At 31.8% G+C, this 18,134-nt stretch overlaps 1 protein-coding gene across 1 annotated transcript; it reads right to left on the reverse strand.

The window, feature by feature from the left end:
* Positions 1–9,047: 9,047 nt before the first annotated feature.
* LOC149536161 (uncharacterized) lies at positions 9,048–9,812 on the reverse strand. Its single transcript, XM_089806240.1, has one exon. It carries the CDS (start codon positions 9,810–9,812, stop codon positions 9,048–9,050), a length of 765 nt encoding a protein of 254 aa, XP_089662366.1.
* Between the last annotated feature and the right edge of the window lie 8,322 nt (positions 9,813–18,134).

An 18,134-nucleotide genomic window follows, 5' to 3' on the forward strand; every position in this document is an offset into this window, starting at 1 on the left:
GCTAATCAATCAAACCAAGGAAGGCTGCAACCAAAGTAGGAATGCAAAGAAGAGTGTCTATATGGTAGATGATCCATCTCACCAAAATGCATAGTTATCTAGCCACTGTAATTGCCTACTACATAGGATCAAATACTAAATACATAGCTTACTCCAATGAACCAAGGAAGCATTAGAAATAATAGAAGAACCCCTTAATGTAGACAATGGTGAGGTGATAGGCAACTGAGAAAGTGTGCCAAAAATCTCCTGCAAAATATAAAGAACCAAGAAAATTGAGAGTGAAGAAGAGTTGCAAACAGCTATAAAGGCACATATCATCGACACATCATGGGGCTAATGTCATGGAAGGAAAACTCACTTTACAAAGGAAGAGGGCACTAAAAGGAAAACAACTATCCCCCCATGGCACTGTATAATGTGGTGTGAGTACAATAAATCAAAATGATGAAAAAGATCTCAAAAAGCAAGGAGTGACACTTTATCTCAGTGTATTTGCATAAGAATTCTTACAAATGATATCAAAAATGATTAGAAAGGGCAAAGAGTTGATACAACAAACAGTACAATCCAAAACAAAATATCCCATGCCATGAAAACAATCCTTGAACTTGAAACACCCAAGATATCCACCATAGTGCAATAAAGAAAAAAACATGATAAAAAGAGCATGGAGCAAAATCTAGAAGAAATTACAAAATTTTTGAAAAGTAGATGGAACTAGCTTCCTAAAAATATAACTTTTTCAAAAAATAAAGATAGGATGCTCAAGATATGCCCTCCAGAGTGAAAAACAAAACATCTAGCTTTGACTACCAAAGCAGGTAAACTAACTAACTCAAAACCCAAAAAAATCCTACACCAATGTCTTCATCTTGGAACCAACTTTTTGGCGCTTCTTTCAGATCGAAAAAAGACCATTGTATGCTCAAGTTATGACCAAAAATCCAACAATAGATCAAAAAAGGATGTGAAGGACTTGTAGGGGATGTTAATGCAGTGCTGACATCAACATTTTACTATCTCAAAATTGACATCCTGCCATCTGTCACAGTAAAAAAGACTGCCACATAGTAGTGCCAGGTGGCATCCACCTGGCAGTACATGCCCTGATGCTAACTTGGCACCTGAGACATGGTAGGTGTCGGCATGGTACCAATGTCATGTGATAGGTGCTAGATGTGCCATGTGTGTAGCGAGGCCATAGAGTAAAGGAGGCAGAGTAGTTAGAGTGGTGGTGGAGGTCTCGATGGCTATAGAGGCAACACTGTAGTGGCAACGACAATGATGGCAAGAGGAGTTCTTGTGGCGGCGGCCAATGGTGGTAGGTCTGTGTGACGATCCGACAATGGTTGGGAAAGGCATACTGGCATCAAAAAATGGGTTTGCAAGCTAGAAAATGGCTTGTGGCCATTTTTTAATTTTAAAAAAAAATTCCTCACAACGCTTGCAAGAGGTTGTATAGCCTTCTGGGAAAAAAAAATTTGCCTCTCTGATCAACGTTGTCTAAAATGGACAAACTTTATATGGAAATAGGGGTTTAACACCTTCTGGATCCATCCAAGAAGTTTTTTTGTCCTCAAACTACTCCAAAAGTTGGCAACCCCTTATTTTCTTAGGAAATACCTGAAAAACTCCAAGTCTGATCCGTCAAATCCTTGTTCTCCATTTTTCTCCAAATATTGAAAAAGCTATAGTAGATCTGGCTCTGATACCATGAATGATTTGAGAAAATATAAAAATCAAATCCATGAAGCCCTCAAATATCTGCATTTAGAAAAATTGTCACAGAGAAGAAAAAGACAAGAAGAGGCAAGGGTTTACTCTGAAAAGCATGCATGTTGTATATTCAAATGAAGAAAAGATTATAGATTACAAAAAGATCAATCCTTATAAAAGGAGATTGAAACCTGAAAAGGGTAACCTAAAGGTAAAAACTATTTAATTATTATTGATTAATTATTAAATAGAGAAAGCAAAAAATGCATAAAAAAAAATCTTAAGAAGGGAGAAAAGGTAACTTAATTAATTAAATTAAATTAACCTTTTCCTCTAACACTTTTTGGCATTGATACCCAAAAAGATGGGGCCTAATAGTATGGACAAATTTAGCCCAATCAGCCTCTACAATTATTTTTATAAAATCATCTCTGAAGTTCTCACTCTCAAGATTTTGTCTTTATTACCTAATATGATTTCGAGATGACCAAATGGGTTTGTTCTAGGTAGGTAGATTTTGGATTCTATTATCTTGGTACATGAAAATATTCACTCCCTCACCAAATCCAAGAAAGAAGGGTTCTTAGTAATGTTGGATTTATCTAAGCCTTGTGATAGGGTGGACTCAGAGTTCTTAAAGTGTGGACTAGAATCTTTTTGGTTCAGTGAAAGGTTTTTGGAGTTGGTGCATATGTTGGTTTCCTCTGCCACTTTTTCTATTCTTGCTAATGGATCTCTAACTCCTTTCTTCTAGGATTCTCATGGATTACGACAAGGAGATCCATTATCTCCTAGCCTATTCATCCTTGTGGCTAAGTGTTTAGGTAGATTTGTGGAAAAGATAGTTCAAAAGGGGGAATTTGTGGGTTTAAGACCTTCTTCTAAGGATTTAACCTGTTCTCATTGCTATTTTGTGAATGATTCAATTGTGATGGGCAAAGCCTCAGTCAATAATCAAAAGGTTCTTGGGGAATAGGGGTGGGCTATAGGACAGATTATTAATTGGAACAAAAGCTTGATCTATTTCATTATTGTTAATGTGCATGGAAAAAGTAAAATTAAATAAATTATGGGATGTAAGGTTGGCAGCCTAGTGGGATCATATCTCAGTTTACCTCTTTATCTTGACCCTCCTGAGTTCTTCTAGAGTTCCCTGATTGACACAATCCACTCAAAGTTAGCTGGGTGGAAATGATCCCTCCTTAGTTAGGCTAGTAAGATAATTGTTCTAAAATCCACTTTATAGAACATTCCCCTATATGCTTTGAGTGTCTTCACGATTCCTGTGAAGTATGCTTTCGCCATTAAAAAAATTCAAAATAATTTTTTATGGACTAGTATGGAAAAGAAGAAAAGACAGGCCTTGATTTCTTGGGATAAGGTTTGTATGCCCATCAAAAAAGGAGGGTTGGGTCTAAGAAAAATTAATAGTATGAATGACTTTTACTAGCCAAGATTATTTGGAGATTATTTATAATGAAGATGGAGGATGGAAAGAAATGTGGAATGATAAATACAATAGGGAGAATCAAGGCTTTAATCTTTACCTTGGTAGTCAAGATACTCATGTGGGTTCTACGATTTGGAAGCAAGTTCTAAAAAATAAGTAGATAATTAATAAAGGGGTAAGATGGAAGGTTGGAAATGGAAGGTCTATTCAATTTTGGGATGACATAGGGATTATTGATCATGCTTTGAGTTTAGATCAGAAATGGAATGGGTATATGGATCAATGCAAGACTATTTTTGGAACACATGTTATTGATTATTGCGAAGAAGATAAATGGGTGAACCTTACAATAGTTGATGAGGCTTTTAATGACCTTAACAAAATGTTGAATGTTGTCTTTTTAGTTCATGAGGAGTATACTTTAATATGGAAATTTTATCCAAATAGATTGTTTTTGGTCTCATCTCTGTATGGTAATACATTTGAAGATTATCATGTGCCTTATTAGGATAAAGCCCAATTTAAAGGCTTGACACCCAAAGTTAAACATATTTTTTCAGATCTTACGATAGGATAAAATTCTTACTACTGACAATTTAATGAAGAAAGGTATGTGTCTTGTTAGCAGATGTTACCTTTGTAATGAAGATGAAGAGTTCACTAATCATTTGACCATTCATTGCTCTTTTAAAAGAAGGTTATGGGAAAGGATTTGTGGACTTCTAGATGTGGATTGGGTTTTCCCCCTTAGAACTCAAGATTTATTCTTAGCTTGGAAGTCTCCTTGTAATGCTATGCACTTATCAATTTGTGAAATTTTATCCTTCCAAATTTATGTTGGGGTGTTTGGAAGGAAACAAATGATATGATTTTTAGGGGTAAGGAGTCTACTTCCATTCTAATTTTTCATAAGATTAAGCATATGGTGATTGATAATATTAAGATTACGAGAAAAGGTCAAGAGTCTCAAGATGACTAAGAAGCCAAAGAGATTTAGAACTAGAAATTGGAAGGGATAACATAGTCTCAAAATGATAACAACCTTATAAATTTGGCTAGGTGGGATTGTCCATCATAGGGTTGGTATAAGATTAATTTTGATGGGGCCTCAAAGGGAAATCCAGGGACAGTGGGTTGTGGTGTTATTATCAAAAATAAAAATAGGGGTAGTTTGGGTATTATGGCTATTCCTATTGGGGATCAAACCAATTATGTTACAGAAGCTAATGTAGCTCTCCATGGTCTTTTATTTGCCAAGAGCATGAATTTGGAGAAAGTTTGGCTAAAGGAGATTCCCTTAATATTATTAAGTGTCTTAATAAAGTTAATAACCCCTCTTTGACCATCCATAATATTATTTGCAAGGATCGTAATTTGATTAATTCCTTTGTGGAATGTGTTATCACACATAACTATAGAGAAATAAGCAAAGAGGTAGACTAGGCCATGAACGTGGCATGCAAAAGCCATACTAAGATGATATGGAATTATAGTGACAACATCCCTATCGATGAGCTATCGTTGATAGAATATGACAAGGTGAGAAGTATGTAAAAGAGTTAATAATGATGGAAAAGGTATTTTGGAAAAAATATGATTTGCATAGGAATGGGGAGTTGTGGATTATGATTATTTTTAAACAAAAAACTCATTTATTACCACATTGATTATGGATTTTTCTACTTAAGAGAAAACTTTATTGGTATTTCAATACATAGATCTCTATTTCATCTGTGTCTATTAGGACTCTGAGGAATTGTGGCAATTTGAGTAATATGGGTGGTAAGAGAAAGAGGGTTGAGTCTGTAAGTTGCAAGGAATGGAAGCAGAAGACTAAAATTTGGGATATTTTAGAACAAGGGCAATTAATGAACTTCATGGAGAAGTTAAAGAACAGTAATCTATCCATAAACCACAAGTTTATCAAGACCTAGAAGAATGGCAGCATGTTGGTGGGAAATTAGAGAATGGAAGTCATAGAGGATATTATAGCTAAAGCCACAAGTCTCAACATGGATGGAATCAACTTTTGCAAAGATAGGAAGTTGTTTGATCATGTTGTTGATGAGTTTGTGGAGACGACCAAGGAGAGAAATAGGTTGGTCAAAATTTACAACTCATATTTTAGCCCACATTCCATTTCTAAACCATGGAGTTTTATTATGTTTGTTGCAATTGAATACCTAACCCTTGATGTTTGTTTTACTAAGATTTTTGGGCACCACTTTATGTTGGTAAATCATTTTAGGCATAGGGTTAGAATAAATTTCCCTTTCTACCTAAGGAAAATGTTGGATAATACCATTTTAGCTATCAAAATGACCCTAAGGGGGATCACGCTTACCATGAGAGTTTGATGGTGTTGATCATGAATCTTCTTAAAGTGAAAAAAGTGGCCAGACCTCATATTACTAAAAAAAACTTTGAGCATGATATAGAGGGGAGTGATCAGGATGAGGTTTATGAAGAAGAAATGGAGGAGGATGAAGGGGAGATGGTTGATAAGAAGAGGAAAAACTTGTCACCTAGGAGCTCATCTGCTAAGGAAAGGAAGAATAAGGAGGTGGATAATGAGATGGAGATGGAATCTGATGAGGATACTGAGGAGGTTATAGGGAAGAAAACCAAGGGAAAACTAGTATTATTACTAGAACCAAGGTGAAGAAGACTGACAGAGTTATGAACATTCCCTTAGATGATGGGTCCCTAATAAAAGAGTTGAGAGGTAAGAAAGTGCCATTTCAAGGAAAGGCTAATGACTTAGGCATCAAGGAAGTGGATACTAAAAGAGACACTATGGATATGGATGAAGAAAACTTGAATCAAAGAAAGGACTATGATAAACATGGGTATATGAAGGGCATCCTTGGAAACCTAGGTGTGATGAAAAGGGATATCAGTAGTATGAAGGAAAAAAATGTAGGATATTAGGATAGCTTTTGATCAGCTAAGCAGGACTCCCAAAGGTGAGAGGACTCTTGGTTAACATCTGGATAGACTCTTTGAGGTTATTGGAAATGTAGAAGAAGTCAAGAATTTAATTAAGAAAATCTTATTATTGGAAGCGAAGAATAGAGCTATGAAACAAATGATGAAGGATATGCAAAAAAAGATGGATGCCATGGGAAATAGAGTTGATAGCACACAGAATGCAGTTAAAAAACTAGTAGACCAAAGTTGCTTCATTTTGAAGATTGTTGTGGATAATATTAAAACTCTGCTAGACAAACTAGAATAGGGGAGTATTCAGGGTCTCAAGGACATGAAAGAGCATCAAGGCCCCAATAAATGCATCAAAGCTAATTCAAAGAAGACAAAGAAATTGATTAGCTCAAGGTCTCTACTTTGAACATGAATATCCTTGTAGATTAGGCTACTGATCTACTAAAGACTTTGTAGTTGTCTTGACATTGTCTTTTTGCTATTTTTTCCTATTTGTTGTGTTAAGGCTTCTTGTCTTAGTTTTCTTTATTTTTTGGTGTTGATGCACAGTTCCTTGCGGGATTTCTATGCTTATTCTATCTGATTCTATGTAGAAGGTTTTAGGTCCTTCAAAACCTACTTTTACTTAATCAAAACATATAAGAAATTTTAGGAAAGTTGTTTACTTGATTGATCTACATTGTTAGACATGATAAGACCATAGAGAGAGGCTTTCAAGCATGTTTCTCTACCAAATTCATGGTCAATAGATGCCATATAAGTGATTATGCAACATGTAATCGTGGACCCAAAAATTAGAATTTTATCATTTCATTATTCCTAATTATTTTAGACATGATAAATGTAGTTCACTTCCATATTACTTGACTCCTTAGTGAAACTGAGCATAGCTTGGTGGTGCATAAGAAGAAACCTTTTCCACCAATTTTGCATGAGGGTTTGATTTTACTAATTATGGAGAGCCAAATCCAAGCACATTAAAATGCCTACTATAATTGGGTTGGAGTACAAAAGGATTGTAAGGGTCCATTATGATGACGAGGAAATTAAACATAATAATATTGATTTGGATGGAGAAGAAGTTTATCATATCTACAATAAAAAGAGAAAGATTACTTTCCATGTGACCTCCATACCCTATTCTTCTCATAGGAATAGGATTTTTTTTTTTGGATGATGATTTTGACTATGTCCTATCTTAGGATTTTGTACCTAAAACTTTAGCCTAGGATATGGGTAAAGGAAAAGGGAATGGTTTTAATAGGTGGGGTAAATCTAATGAAAAATGCTAAGCTAGGAGGTTCCCCTTCTATCATTATTCAATTTCCACTCCCTTGGTCAATGATTCTATGCATGATACTATTATAGATGACAAGGAAAATGCTCTACATGTCCATATTACAACTTGAATTTAAAAGGGTACAACTTGTTGAAAAGGGATCATCTTCTAATTATGAGGTTTCTACTAGAAAAATTCTTCAAAAATTCCTAGTCTACCAAAAGAGTCCCTTTAATTGAATTTTCTCAAAACTAAAATATTTTAGGAACGATTCTCCTTCGTCCCATAAAATTCAAGATATTCTCAAAAGCACTCATGAGTTTTCTAAAGAAATCAATGATCTTAAAGAGGAACACAAAGGAAAAATAAAAAATCTAAAGTATAATTGTAATGGCACATAAAAATGGCTCTCAATAAATTGGTAAATGTTAGTAAAATAGCTATGTAGAATACTTGTGAGGGTTTGCAAATGTTGAATAAATAATTTAAAGTTATACATCCATTGTCAAAAGATAGTTTCCCTACTTCAAGTTCAAGACACATTACATATGATACTCACAAATTTAATGCAAGGAAGAAAAGAAAAGTGGTGGCTAAAGGCTTGGAAAAGATGAAGAATAGAGATATCTTTAAGAAACCCCCCTTTGAAAAAATGTATAAAATCTTAGTGAATCAAACATCAGTTCATGGGAAAATAATTAATTTCTACTAGCAAATTAATTTTTTATAGTAGGAAAAAAATTAATTTTATTAGCGATTTTTTTTCAACTGTATGAAAAGTCTATAAAATCAAGGTGAATCTTTCATTATTGATGAAAATCATGGTCAAAAGTATGTATACCTAGAAACCATGTCTTTATTATTATTATATGGATCCTAATTGATTATCAAACTTGAAGGTTAAATTTATCTTGCTTTTATTATTTTAGTTTCCCTCAAAATTATTGAATGGTGGTATGGAAGTAACATCCCTATTATTTATGATCATTGGAGGATCCTAAATCAATGGCCTAAATCCTATTTCGGGCCAAACTTTTAAAAGGATACTGAGTTTTAAAGAAAGTCCCAAAAGTAAAGACACGTGTTCCCAATCAAATCAATTTGGGCCAAAGTCAAAAAGGATAAGAAATTTCATGGAAAGTCTCTAGAATAGAGACACATTCCAAATTCACATACCTAATGTGTAACCTAACTTCATATTTTACCAAATATTGGCTAACATGACATCTATCAAGATAAGAATTAGAAACTTTAGGCGATTATATATAATTTACTAAAAGGAAAAAATAGATTGCATTGGCAAAGTCATCACTAAAATACAAATGCTTTTGTATTACTATTGGTGATTGGCATAAGTATGGGACCCGATTTTCATAAAGTGAAGATGGCATGGCCACCCCAAAGGTGTAAAAAAATTAGCCAAACTTGAGGTCCTTGATGAGTGAGATTAGCCAATTGACGAACATTAGCCACTAAAGTTATCCTGGATGAAGAACCCTTGGATTCCAAATAAATGCAGCGTAAATGGCATGATTAAATTTCTGCTGCAGGATCTGCTATGCTGATTTAAAAAGATTAAATTTTTACTACTAACTACAAAAGTAAATAATGACTAATAGTATTTTTAAAACAATCGAAAATCACTGAATTGATAGATCAGTTCGGTTCAAAACCAAAATCATCAGTAGCAATGGGACACTCCTCTACATTTTCAACTACTGAGAAGCAACTCCACGATCTGTTTTCTGTATTGAAGAACACTGCATTTCCACTGCCATATCTTGCGAAGCAGATATAGTTGCCTACTGCGAAGGAATTGAATCGGCTCAGTGATAGTACAGAAAATAATCGATGTGGTAGTAGTTTAGCGAGATACAAGGCTGAATTGGCAAACTCTTGTGGCATCGCTGCAATCTCCTTCCACCATAGCTGGTTTTTTGGATTGCTCTCATACTGATCTAACTCCCACAAATGTACTTTATACGAATCCTGCATCACCAGAAAAAGTTCTGACCCACATACAAACAGGTAAGGCACCAACCACAGAGGAGTAGTTTTGGGTACGGGCGAAAATATATTGATAATGTGGCATGTGCAATCTAAAACCATAACGCCAAATACACTGTTAACATCGTCCTCACACCCGCTCATACAGAAATATAAACTTTTGTAGAAAACTATACTCGTAGTTATTCGCGGTGAGGGAAGCCGTTGTACGATAACCCATGACTGCTTTGAACCATCATAAACTTGTATGAATGTCCTGTGCGCTGCTGCTACTTGATATTGCTCGCCCTTCCACAAAATTTCTCCCACTGTTATCCCAAGCTCTTTCTTCAGTTTATGCCGGGGAAGTTGTACAAAAGTTTCCCTTGCTGGATTGCATACTATCTCACATTCGTCCTCGGGATCAGAGCCCATCATCATCTGAGAAATTTGTGTTTCTTCTCCGTTCAGGGGATTATATAAAAATGAGAAGCCAAGGATCCTCTTGGAAATTTTCCTTCCTCCAAGTTAGGAAATAGTGAGTAGATAGTAAGTCACAAGCTAAGCAGTCTTGAAACAAGTTGCAAGTGTATCCATCTACTTCAAAGATAGTCTTTCCAACATGCTTCTTGCTCCCGTCACCAAGGACATCCCGGTGACGACATCCCTTCTTCATGCGTGGATGAGGACATATAGGACATGGAGATTGATTTCATTTTGTCATCATGTTTTTCCTCCATTGTATCTAGTTGTCTATTCTCCTTCCATCTCTCCTTCCTCATTTGCTTGATTCGATGAATCTCTATTCCAAAGACCATCAATGTTTTATGGAATTTGTATTTAATAACTCAATCTCCATATTCATTTATCTTGCTGCCATTTGGATCTCAGAAACTCCAACACCTCTTTCAAAAAATTGTAAACTCCTCTTCATAATGCTCAATCTAACCTCCTTGAATTTATACACCCACATAGTCAACACAAAAAAACCTTTTGTTAGCACCACTATAAGCGCTTCTTCGAATTTGGCCTCCTAAATTTGAAAATATATTGCCAACATTCATAATCAATGTATAATACTTGGCGAAAGGTATTGTGGCATTTCCCTCGATATTGATGATGGTATCATAAAGACCCTATAAGTATTTATCCATAATTCGAAGTTATCCTTTTCTATAGAAATCAAAGAAAATATATTGGATTCCTTGAAATATGTCCACTAACCAGCCAAATTTTTTTTATCTAAAAGTATATTTAGAAAAAAATATGTTTTCGAGTTCAATTCTTAAATTCCGTACAAAATAGGTCAAGAATTCTGTCAACATAATGACTAACCTAGCTTTATACGATTCAGATCACACACAGAAATCACAAAGGCATGTGTGAACACAAATGAGCAACGTATGTTTAACGCGTCAAAACTTGATGATATTGATTTGATGGGAGATGTATGAATTTCAAAATGATATTTTATTTTAGAAAGAAATCTTTAAAATCATTATTTAGGGTTTGTTTGGTTAATGGAATAGGAATAGAAAAATTGGAATACGATTTTTATTTTCTGTTTGGTTGATGGAATAGGAATAGAAAAATTTGGAATACGATTTTTGTATTCCTATTTTGCCTCTAAAATGAGCTTATACCCATTCCAAAAAATAGTTGTTATTGGAATAGCCATTCCTATTCCCAATATTACATGCCTATTCTCCATTCCTATTCCCAATATTAAAGCAACTGGGAGTAGCCATTCCTATTCTTTATTTAATAATAATTATTATTATTATGTCAAAGGCATTCTAAATCCCAAGCAACAACCGATTTGTTATTTCGCATGCTCTTTAAGATCTCTGCACTTTACAATCTACAAGAGTGCATTATGTAAAACACTTGATGCATAATGTTTATTATGACATAAACTCTAAGGGTCCATTTGGCTGCGGGAATAGGAATACGTATTCTGGAATAGAAAAGGGAGCTACGTATTCCTATTCTCCATTTGGTTCAGCCAATATTTGATGGGAATTCGCAAACCTCAAAATTTATGTTTTCTAAAATAAATAAAAATGGAATAGGAATACGTATTCCAATAACACCTATTTTGGTGGAATTGCAAAACCCCATTTTTGGGCCAAAAATGGAATACGTATTCCATTTTTACTTTGTATTTCAATTCCATTTTGGTGCATCGAGGGATTCAAATTTTTTGGAATTTACATATGCCTATTCCGCTTGTATTCCGCTCACCAAATAGGCCCTATTGAGGAATGGCATGGCGTGGACTGTAGGTGGCCATTATCACCATAGTGGTTGGTGTACTTGAGTATTATCAAATTGATATGTCAATGATTCGGTGCCAATCAGACACTCGAGGAATATCAAACTTGTAGGAAGTATCAAATTCATGGTAGAATTGGGTTGTTCACCTTCTTCAATCATCATATATTCCGTTGGCTCCTCATTTTCAAACTATTGATTCCATATCTTTTGGCAAAAATGTGCAAGGGTATGGTGGATTCCTCTGAGGGGGAATAGAAGTGGTTAGTTCAGGGGTATTATCAATATTTTCTTTTCCCATCATACAAACGCATTTGAGATGATTCTTAACAGGTTGAGAACAGTCTCAAAAATGAGTGTTTTGGGCTTTAACCTTAATTTTTTTTGGTTTTTGGAAGTTAAGGTTTGAGGTACAAAATACTCATAATTTGGAATGTTTTTTAAAATTCTTTTTGGTATGAGAGGTTAAGATTCTAAATGACAATACACATTTTGAACCTAGTTCCTTAACCTCTTAAAGTTTTAGAATTAGTTAATGTTATCATCTAAAACACGTATTTTGACACATTTCATTAAGCTGTCATAATTTGAGACTCAAGTGTCATACGGAGACAAGACAAAAGAAGCATTAAGATCAAAAAATTACTTAAAAGATAATAAATTGCAGGATCTTTTAAACCTTGAAATTCAATACACTTTGATTTCCTTGAAATGAATAAAATAGAATTTCAAGCATAATCAATGATTTTGAAACTAGGACAACATGCATTTATTCGATAATGATTTTTGTCTAACCCTACAAACCCACCATGTCATATATATGTATGTATGTATCGATGAGGGGAGTCAGTTGTAATCACTCTTTTATCATTTTTAATGTATGATGAAGCATGCTATTTTATTTTATCTGAGCATTATAAATAGTAAATACATAATAATAATAATTTTGTGATGTAATACTTACTGTATAATATGTATATGTGTATGAATATGCATACACATGCATGCACGTGCATGTATACATGTGTGTGTGTGTGTGTGTGTGTGTGTGTGTGTGTGTGTGTGTGTGTGTGTGTGTGTGTGTGTGTGTGTGTATACATATGTGTGTATATATGTATATACACTTTCATGATTATGGAAGCAAGATAACTTATGCCCTAATAACAAGCTAACTTATGTTTAGATAGAATCCTTCATAAATGATCAAACATAAAATAATAACTACAATATATATATATATATATATATATATATATATATATATATATATATATATATATATATATATATATATATATATATATATATATCGATGAGGGGAGTCAGTTGTAATCACTCTCTTATCATTTTTAATGTATGATGAGGCATGCTATTTTATTTTATTTTATTTGACCATTTTAAATAGTAAATACATAATAATATTAATGTTGTGATGTAATACTTACTGTATAATATGTATATATGTGTATGAGTATGTATGTATACATACACATATATTTATATATATACATACATACATATATATGTGTGTATACATGTGTGTGTGTGTGTGTGTGTGTGTACACTTTCATGATTATGGAAGCAAGATAACTTATGCCCTAATAACAAGCTAACTTATGTTTAGATAGAATCCTTCATAAATGATCAAACATAAAATAAAAACTACATTAATCCATCTAACTTTCTCAAGGTCTCAAAGGAATAGTTATTTTAAACAACACTTAATGCACTACTAGCTTAGATCTCATTCATTATAATGTGTTAAAACTTGATGATATCCACTAACTATGATGTGATGAACTATGCTATAAATGATGTTTTAAAATCAAATGCAACTATACAATTGACCAATTTTCAAAAAATAAAAAACGTCATGGATTTTTCCAAAAATTTCAGCATTTGATCTTCATGATCTGCATAGTTTGTAGTCGAAAAAAAACAAAAAAATGGAAAAAAAAAAAAAAAAAAAAAAATCACTACTTTTTTGTGAATCTAGAACAAAAAAAGTTTGAATTTTTTTTGTCGTGCAATTTTTAAAATGATATTTAATTTTGTAAATAAATCTTTAACCTAATTCATTATTAATGGTTGCAGTTGCTCTATTTAACAAGTGCAGTGGCTTGTATTTAACATAAATTTAATTAGTTGTATTAGAATAATACATTAATTTTAATAATTGATAAGAGAGCCAATTTGTTGGTAGTAACCATAATATTTATTATAATTTGATCAATAATTTTCATACTAGATGAAACTTTAACATGGAAATTGTAATATAGGATAATAAAGAAGAAAGATAAAAGATGAGGCCTTCTTTGATTACTTTTATATATTTATGATTTATTTTGATAGTCATGTTGATATAATTAGGAATATGTTACATGATGTTTTAAAATTTTCACTATTTAGATAAATCAATTAATTCAACCCACTATGTGTGTGTGTGTGTGTGTGTGTGTGTGTGTGTGTGAAATCGGTAAACTGTTCTGTTATCAAATGAAATTATAAGTTACATATTTGTTGTACTAAATGTAGTATCTTTTGACACGTGCTTGGAATTATTTTAAAACTAGCTATATATATTATATATTTATATAATATAGAGAGAGAAAGGTGAGAGATATCAAGACTTTAATTTTTTAATATGAAGATATTTTTGTGTGTAAATTAAAGCCTCGATATATCTTAACTTTCTCTATATATATTATAAATATATAATATGTATATAGCTAGTAGCATCTGAAGGGGATGTTAAAAGAATACAATTCTAATATTTATTATATAATATTGCAGTACTACATAAATTTTATAATATGAATTTGTATAATTTTATTATGTATTTAATTTTATCTAAGACAAATTTTTGAATTCGTCAAATAGGTCTAATTTAATGTAGGCTTGGGGTTGTGGTTGCCTAGTTTAATACTAAAAAATATCAATAAAATTAGTTTGGTGTTAAGGATAGGGGTTTTAGTTGATTTAGTAGTATCTTTAGGATTCTTTATCATTTATATGTTTATTAGGTTTAAAGTTATGATCCAATTGGGGTCAACATCTAATCACTAATAGGGTTCACTATTGGCTACGGTTATTATGTATTGAATGCATGTAAGTTTTAACATTAAATATAAATTTATAAAATAGTAACTCTAGGCCTTCTTTATATTTATTATATAATAGATATATAGCTAGTTGTGTTGACATGATAAAACCACACTTTGTCTTTGTGTTGGTGTCTGGATAATATTTATAATTATATTTTTATAGGATAACATATAAGTTAACATTAGGGGTTTATATTAAATTGGCAATTTAATGTATGGGTTAGGGTTCAATATGGTATAGTATTTAATTTGGGTTGGATTTAGTGTCCAATTTAGCTTATTATAAAATTAGTATTAGGGTTAGTGTTCAATTTGGTTTAGTGGATCTAGTTTATTATTCAATTAGGTTTAGGAGTGTGAGTTTGGGTTTGATTAAAGGTTTATAATTAGTGTTTAGTTTAATTTAGTGTTAAGGTTAGGGTTTTATTTGATTTTAGATATCTAGTTATCTCTCTATCAACCTTCCCTATAACTATCTCTTTTTGTTCCATGTCATAATTAACATCTCTCTCTCTCTCTCTCTCTCTCTCTCTCTCTCACACACACACAATGCTTTCTATAAAAATCCCTAATTATCCTACTCCTAAATCTCTATCTCCTCTCTCTTAATTCTCTTTTATCAAGATATATCTCATTTTCATCCCTAATTTTAATCTCCATGGCATGTGCTCATATTGTGAGTTGTGCCATCACATGTAAAATTGTCCATGTAAGAGCAGACGTGCTAATTTCCTTCTTCAATCCTCAAAGAGTTATTTGAGTAGGTGGTAAAAAAATTGGGATCAAGCAGCTGGGATTTATCTGTGCTCATAAATTGAGAGGGAATTTTTTCCATGGCATGTGCTCATATTGTGAGTTGTGTCATCATATGTAAAACTGCCCATGTAAGAGCAGGCATGCTAATTTCCTTCTTCAATCCTCAGAGAGTTATTGGAGTAGGTGGTAACAAATTTGGGATCAAGCAGCTGGGATTTATCTGTGCTCATAAATTGAGAGGCAATTTTTTCCATGCTTTCGTACAAATTGGAGACAGAGCCAATAATCCATTTGGTAATGCATGGAGCAGTATGAGGGTAGCATCGACTATAGGCATACAAAAAAAATTGAAGAGAAAACCAACAAACTCTTTACTAGCCTCCACATATACCATGCATTGAGTTTTAGTATTTATGAGAAAGTGCACATTCATGGCTTCGGAGCTTTTGTCTGCCATTCTACTAGACAAAAGAAACAAAAAATATGAAAACCCAATGAAGAGAAACTTGGCACAAACTAATTGAGACTTTAATCATTGCAACAATTTGATGTTAAGATAATGGCTTTAAAGGAATGGTGAATGGTTTGGTTTGGCACCCAAATTAATGAGAGGGAGATTGAAATTTGATACAATGCGGTAGAAGTTGATAGGTTAGGTGGAAGCATTTAATCTGTTTAAAGGGAATGCCACTTGTTCACATGCCTAAGTGTAACCGTTCCTTCTAAATGAGAAATGTTTAGCAACTGCTTAGGAAGATCAAGGGTCTCTCTTCATATTTGTTCACTTGGAGTACAACCCTCCCAAAATTTCCCAAAAAAAATTCAAAATATATGACTCTTAAATGAACGTCAATTTTTTAAAAAAGTGGCAAAAGTTTACATTGATGAATGCTTCCATTGTAGAAAGCCTCTCGGCTTAGTTAATTAGTGAAGAGCTATTGCAAAAATAATTAATTTAATGCAAAAATCTTGAATATATATTTGAAATTCATTGTTTATAAATGTAAATATTTTTTAAATATAATTTAACCATATAATTAGTTTTACATAATAGTTATATACATTCAATGTAAGATATTTTTTTGAAATTATTTTTTATTATAATGAAAACTATAATTATTTAATAATTATTTAAAAAAATTTAACTCTTTCAAATTTTGAATGTTTTAATTCATTATATAAAAAAATCATTTGTAGTGCTAATTGTTTTATTAACTCATAATCAATTTTATTAGTCCCTGCCTATTTTTATAGGCAGGGAACTAATGTTTTCATTAGACCCCTACAAGTAATTGATATGACAAATAAATTCACAAATCTAACGGTTTTGATGGTTCTGTTTTTTAAATCAATTTTTTTACTACAATTTCTTTTTTTTTATAAATGTTAATAATAGAATTGAAATTTGAAAAATAATAATTAATCAAAATAATTTTGTTTCAATTTAAATTTTTTGTCGAAAAATAAACAATTTCAACTAATTACATTTCTATAAAAATGATTTTTATTTTAGAAAGTCTAATTATATATTTTTTACAAGTATATATTGTATTTACTAAATATTTATTATTTTATAACATAATGAAAAATTTGTCACCATAATCCTCAACTATATTTATAAATAATCTTAATTTTTATAACATTTTATTTTTATTTTATATAAATACAAAAATATCTCTTTATTATTTTTCTTCATTAAAGTAATTTTTATATTAAATGGATTACCTTTATTTACTCCACACTTATATTTCATTCCTATGTTCTATTATTTTGCCAAGGTATAATTATTATCTTACTATCCAAATTTTACTATAAAACTTACTAATAAATTACTTTAAAGAAACCAATTCTCGATTTCTCATTTCTATCATTTGATTCTACTTCAAACTAATTGCAACTACATTTTTAGCCTTAAAAGAACATTATGATATTTTTCACACTAATAATAATAATGTTATTGTAATAATAATGTAAAAGTGTTGTAATAAATGTATTAGTTAAATGTTCTAATAAATTTGAATTAAATATTAAAATAAATAAGATAAAATATTCTAATAATTTAATAGTATTGTAATAATAATTTAATAGCCATTGTAATAAATGTATTAGGAATTATTTTGTTTGATAAACTTAATTTGTTTGTATTTTTTAGAAATTGAACAATTTTTTTAAAGAATTGTTAAATGCCATTATTAGATTTTTTTCAGCTCATTGTACTATATTTTCTTTAGATTTTATTGCACTTGGAAAATAATAGAAAGTTATTTTTCCATACAAATCTAGCATCTTCTTAAATCTTTTTTTACTCGTTCTATTTTTAATTTGTCAAATTTTTGATAATATCTACCTTGAAATAATTACTATTATTTATTTTTTCTAGACTTTAGCTAATATATAATCAATATTTAACATTATATCAAGTAGTGTTAAAAAAAAATTATAATTAAATAGCATTTTAACATAGGTAAATGAGTGACTACAATAGTAATTTTCACATAAATTACCTTAGGCCAACTGAAACATGATCCACTTATGTCTTAAATCTCCCAAACAAATATTTACAAAAGTGTGTATGCATTGAAAAGATGTCTCCCTCTCTTTATGTTTATTTACAAAAGTGTGT

This window comes from Cupressus sempervirens, chromosome 10 (assembly GCF_028749045.1).
Source record: "Cupressus sempervirens isolate cs-2001-9-10 chromosome 10, ASM2874904v1, whole genome shotgun sequence".
Classification (NCBI taxonomy): domain Eukaryota; kingdom Viridiplantae; phylum Streptophyta; class Pinopsida; order Cupressales; family Cupressaceae; genus Cupressus; species Cupressus sempervirens.

Bases quoted from the DNA above. Each gene is read 5' to 3' on its own strand.
- LOC149536161 (XM_089806240.1), bottom strand. From the start codon at position 9,812: ATGGGCTCTGATCCCGAGGACGAATGTGAGATAGTATGCAATCCAGCA.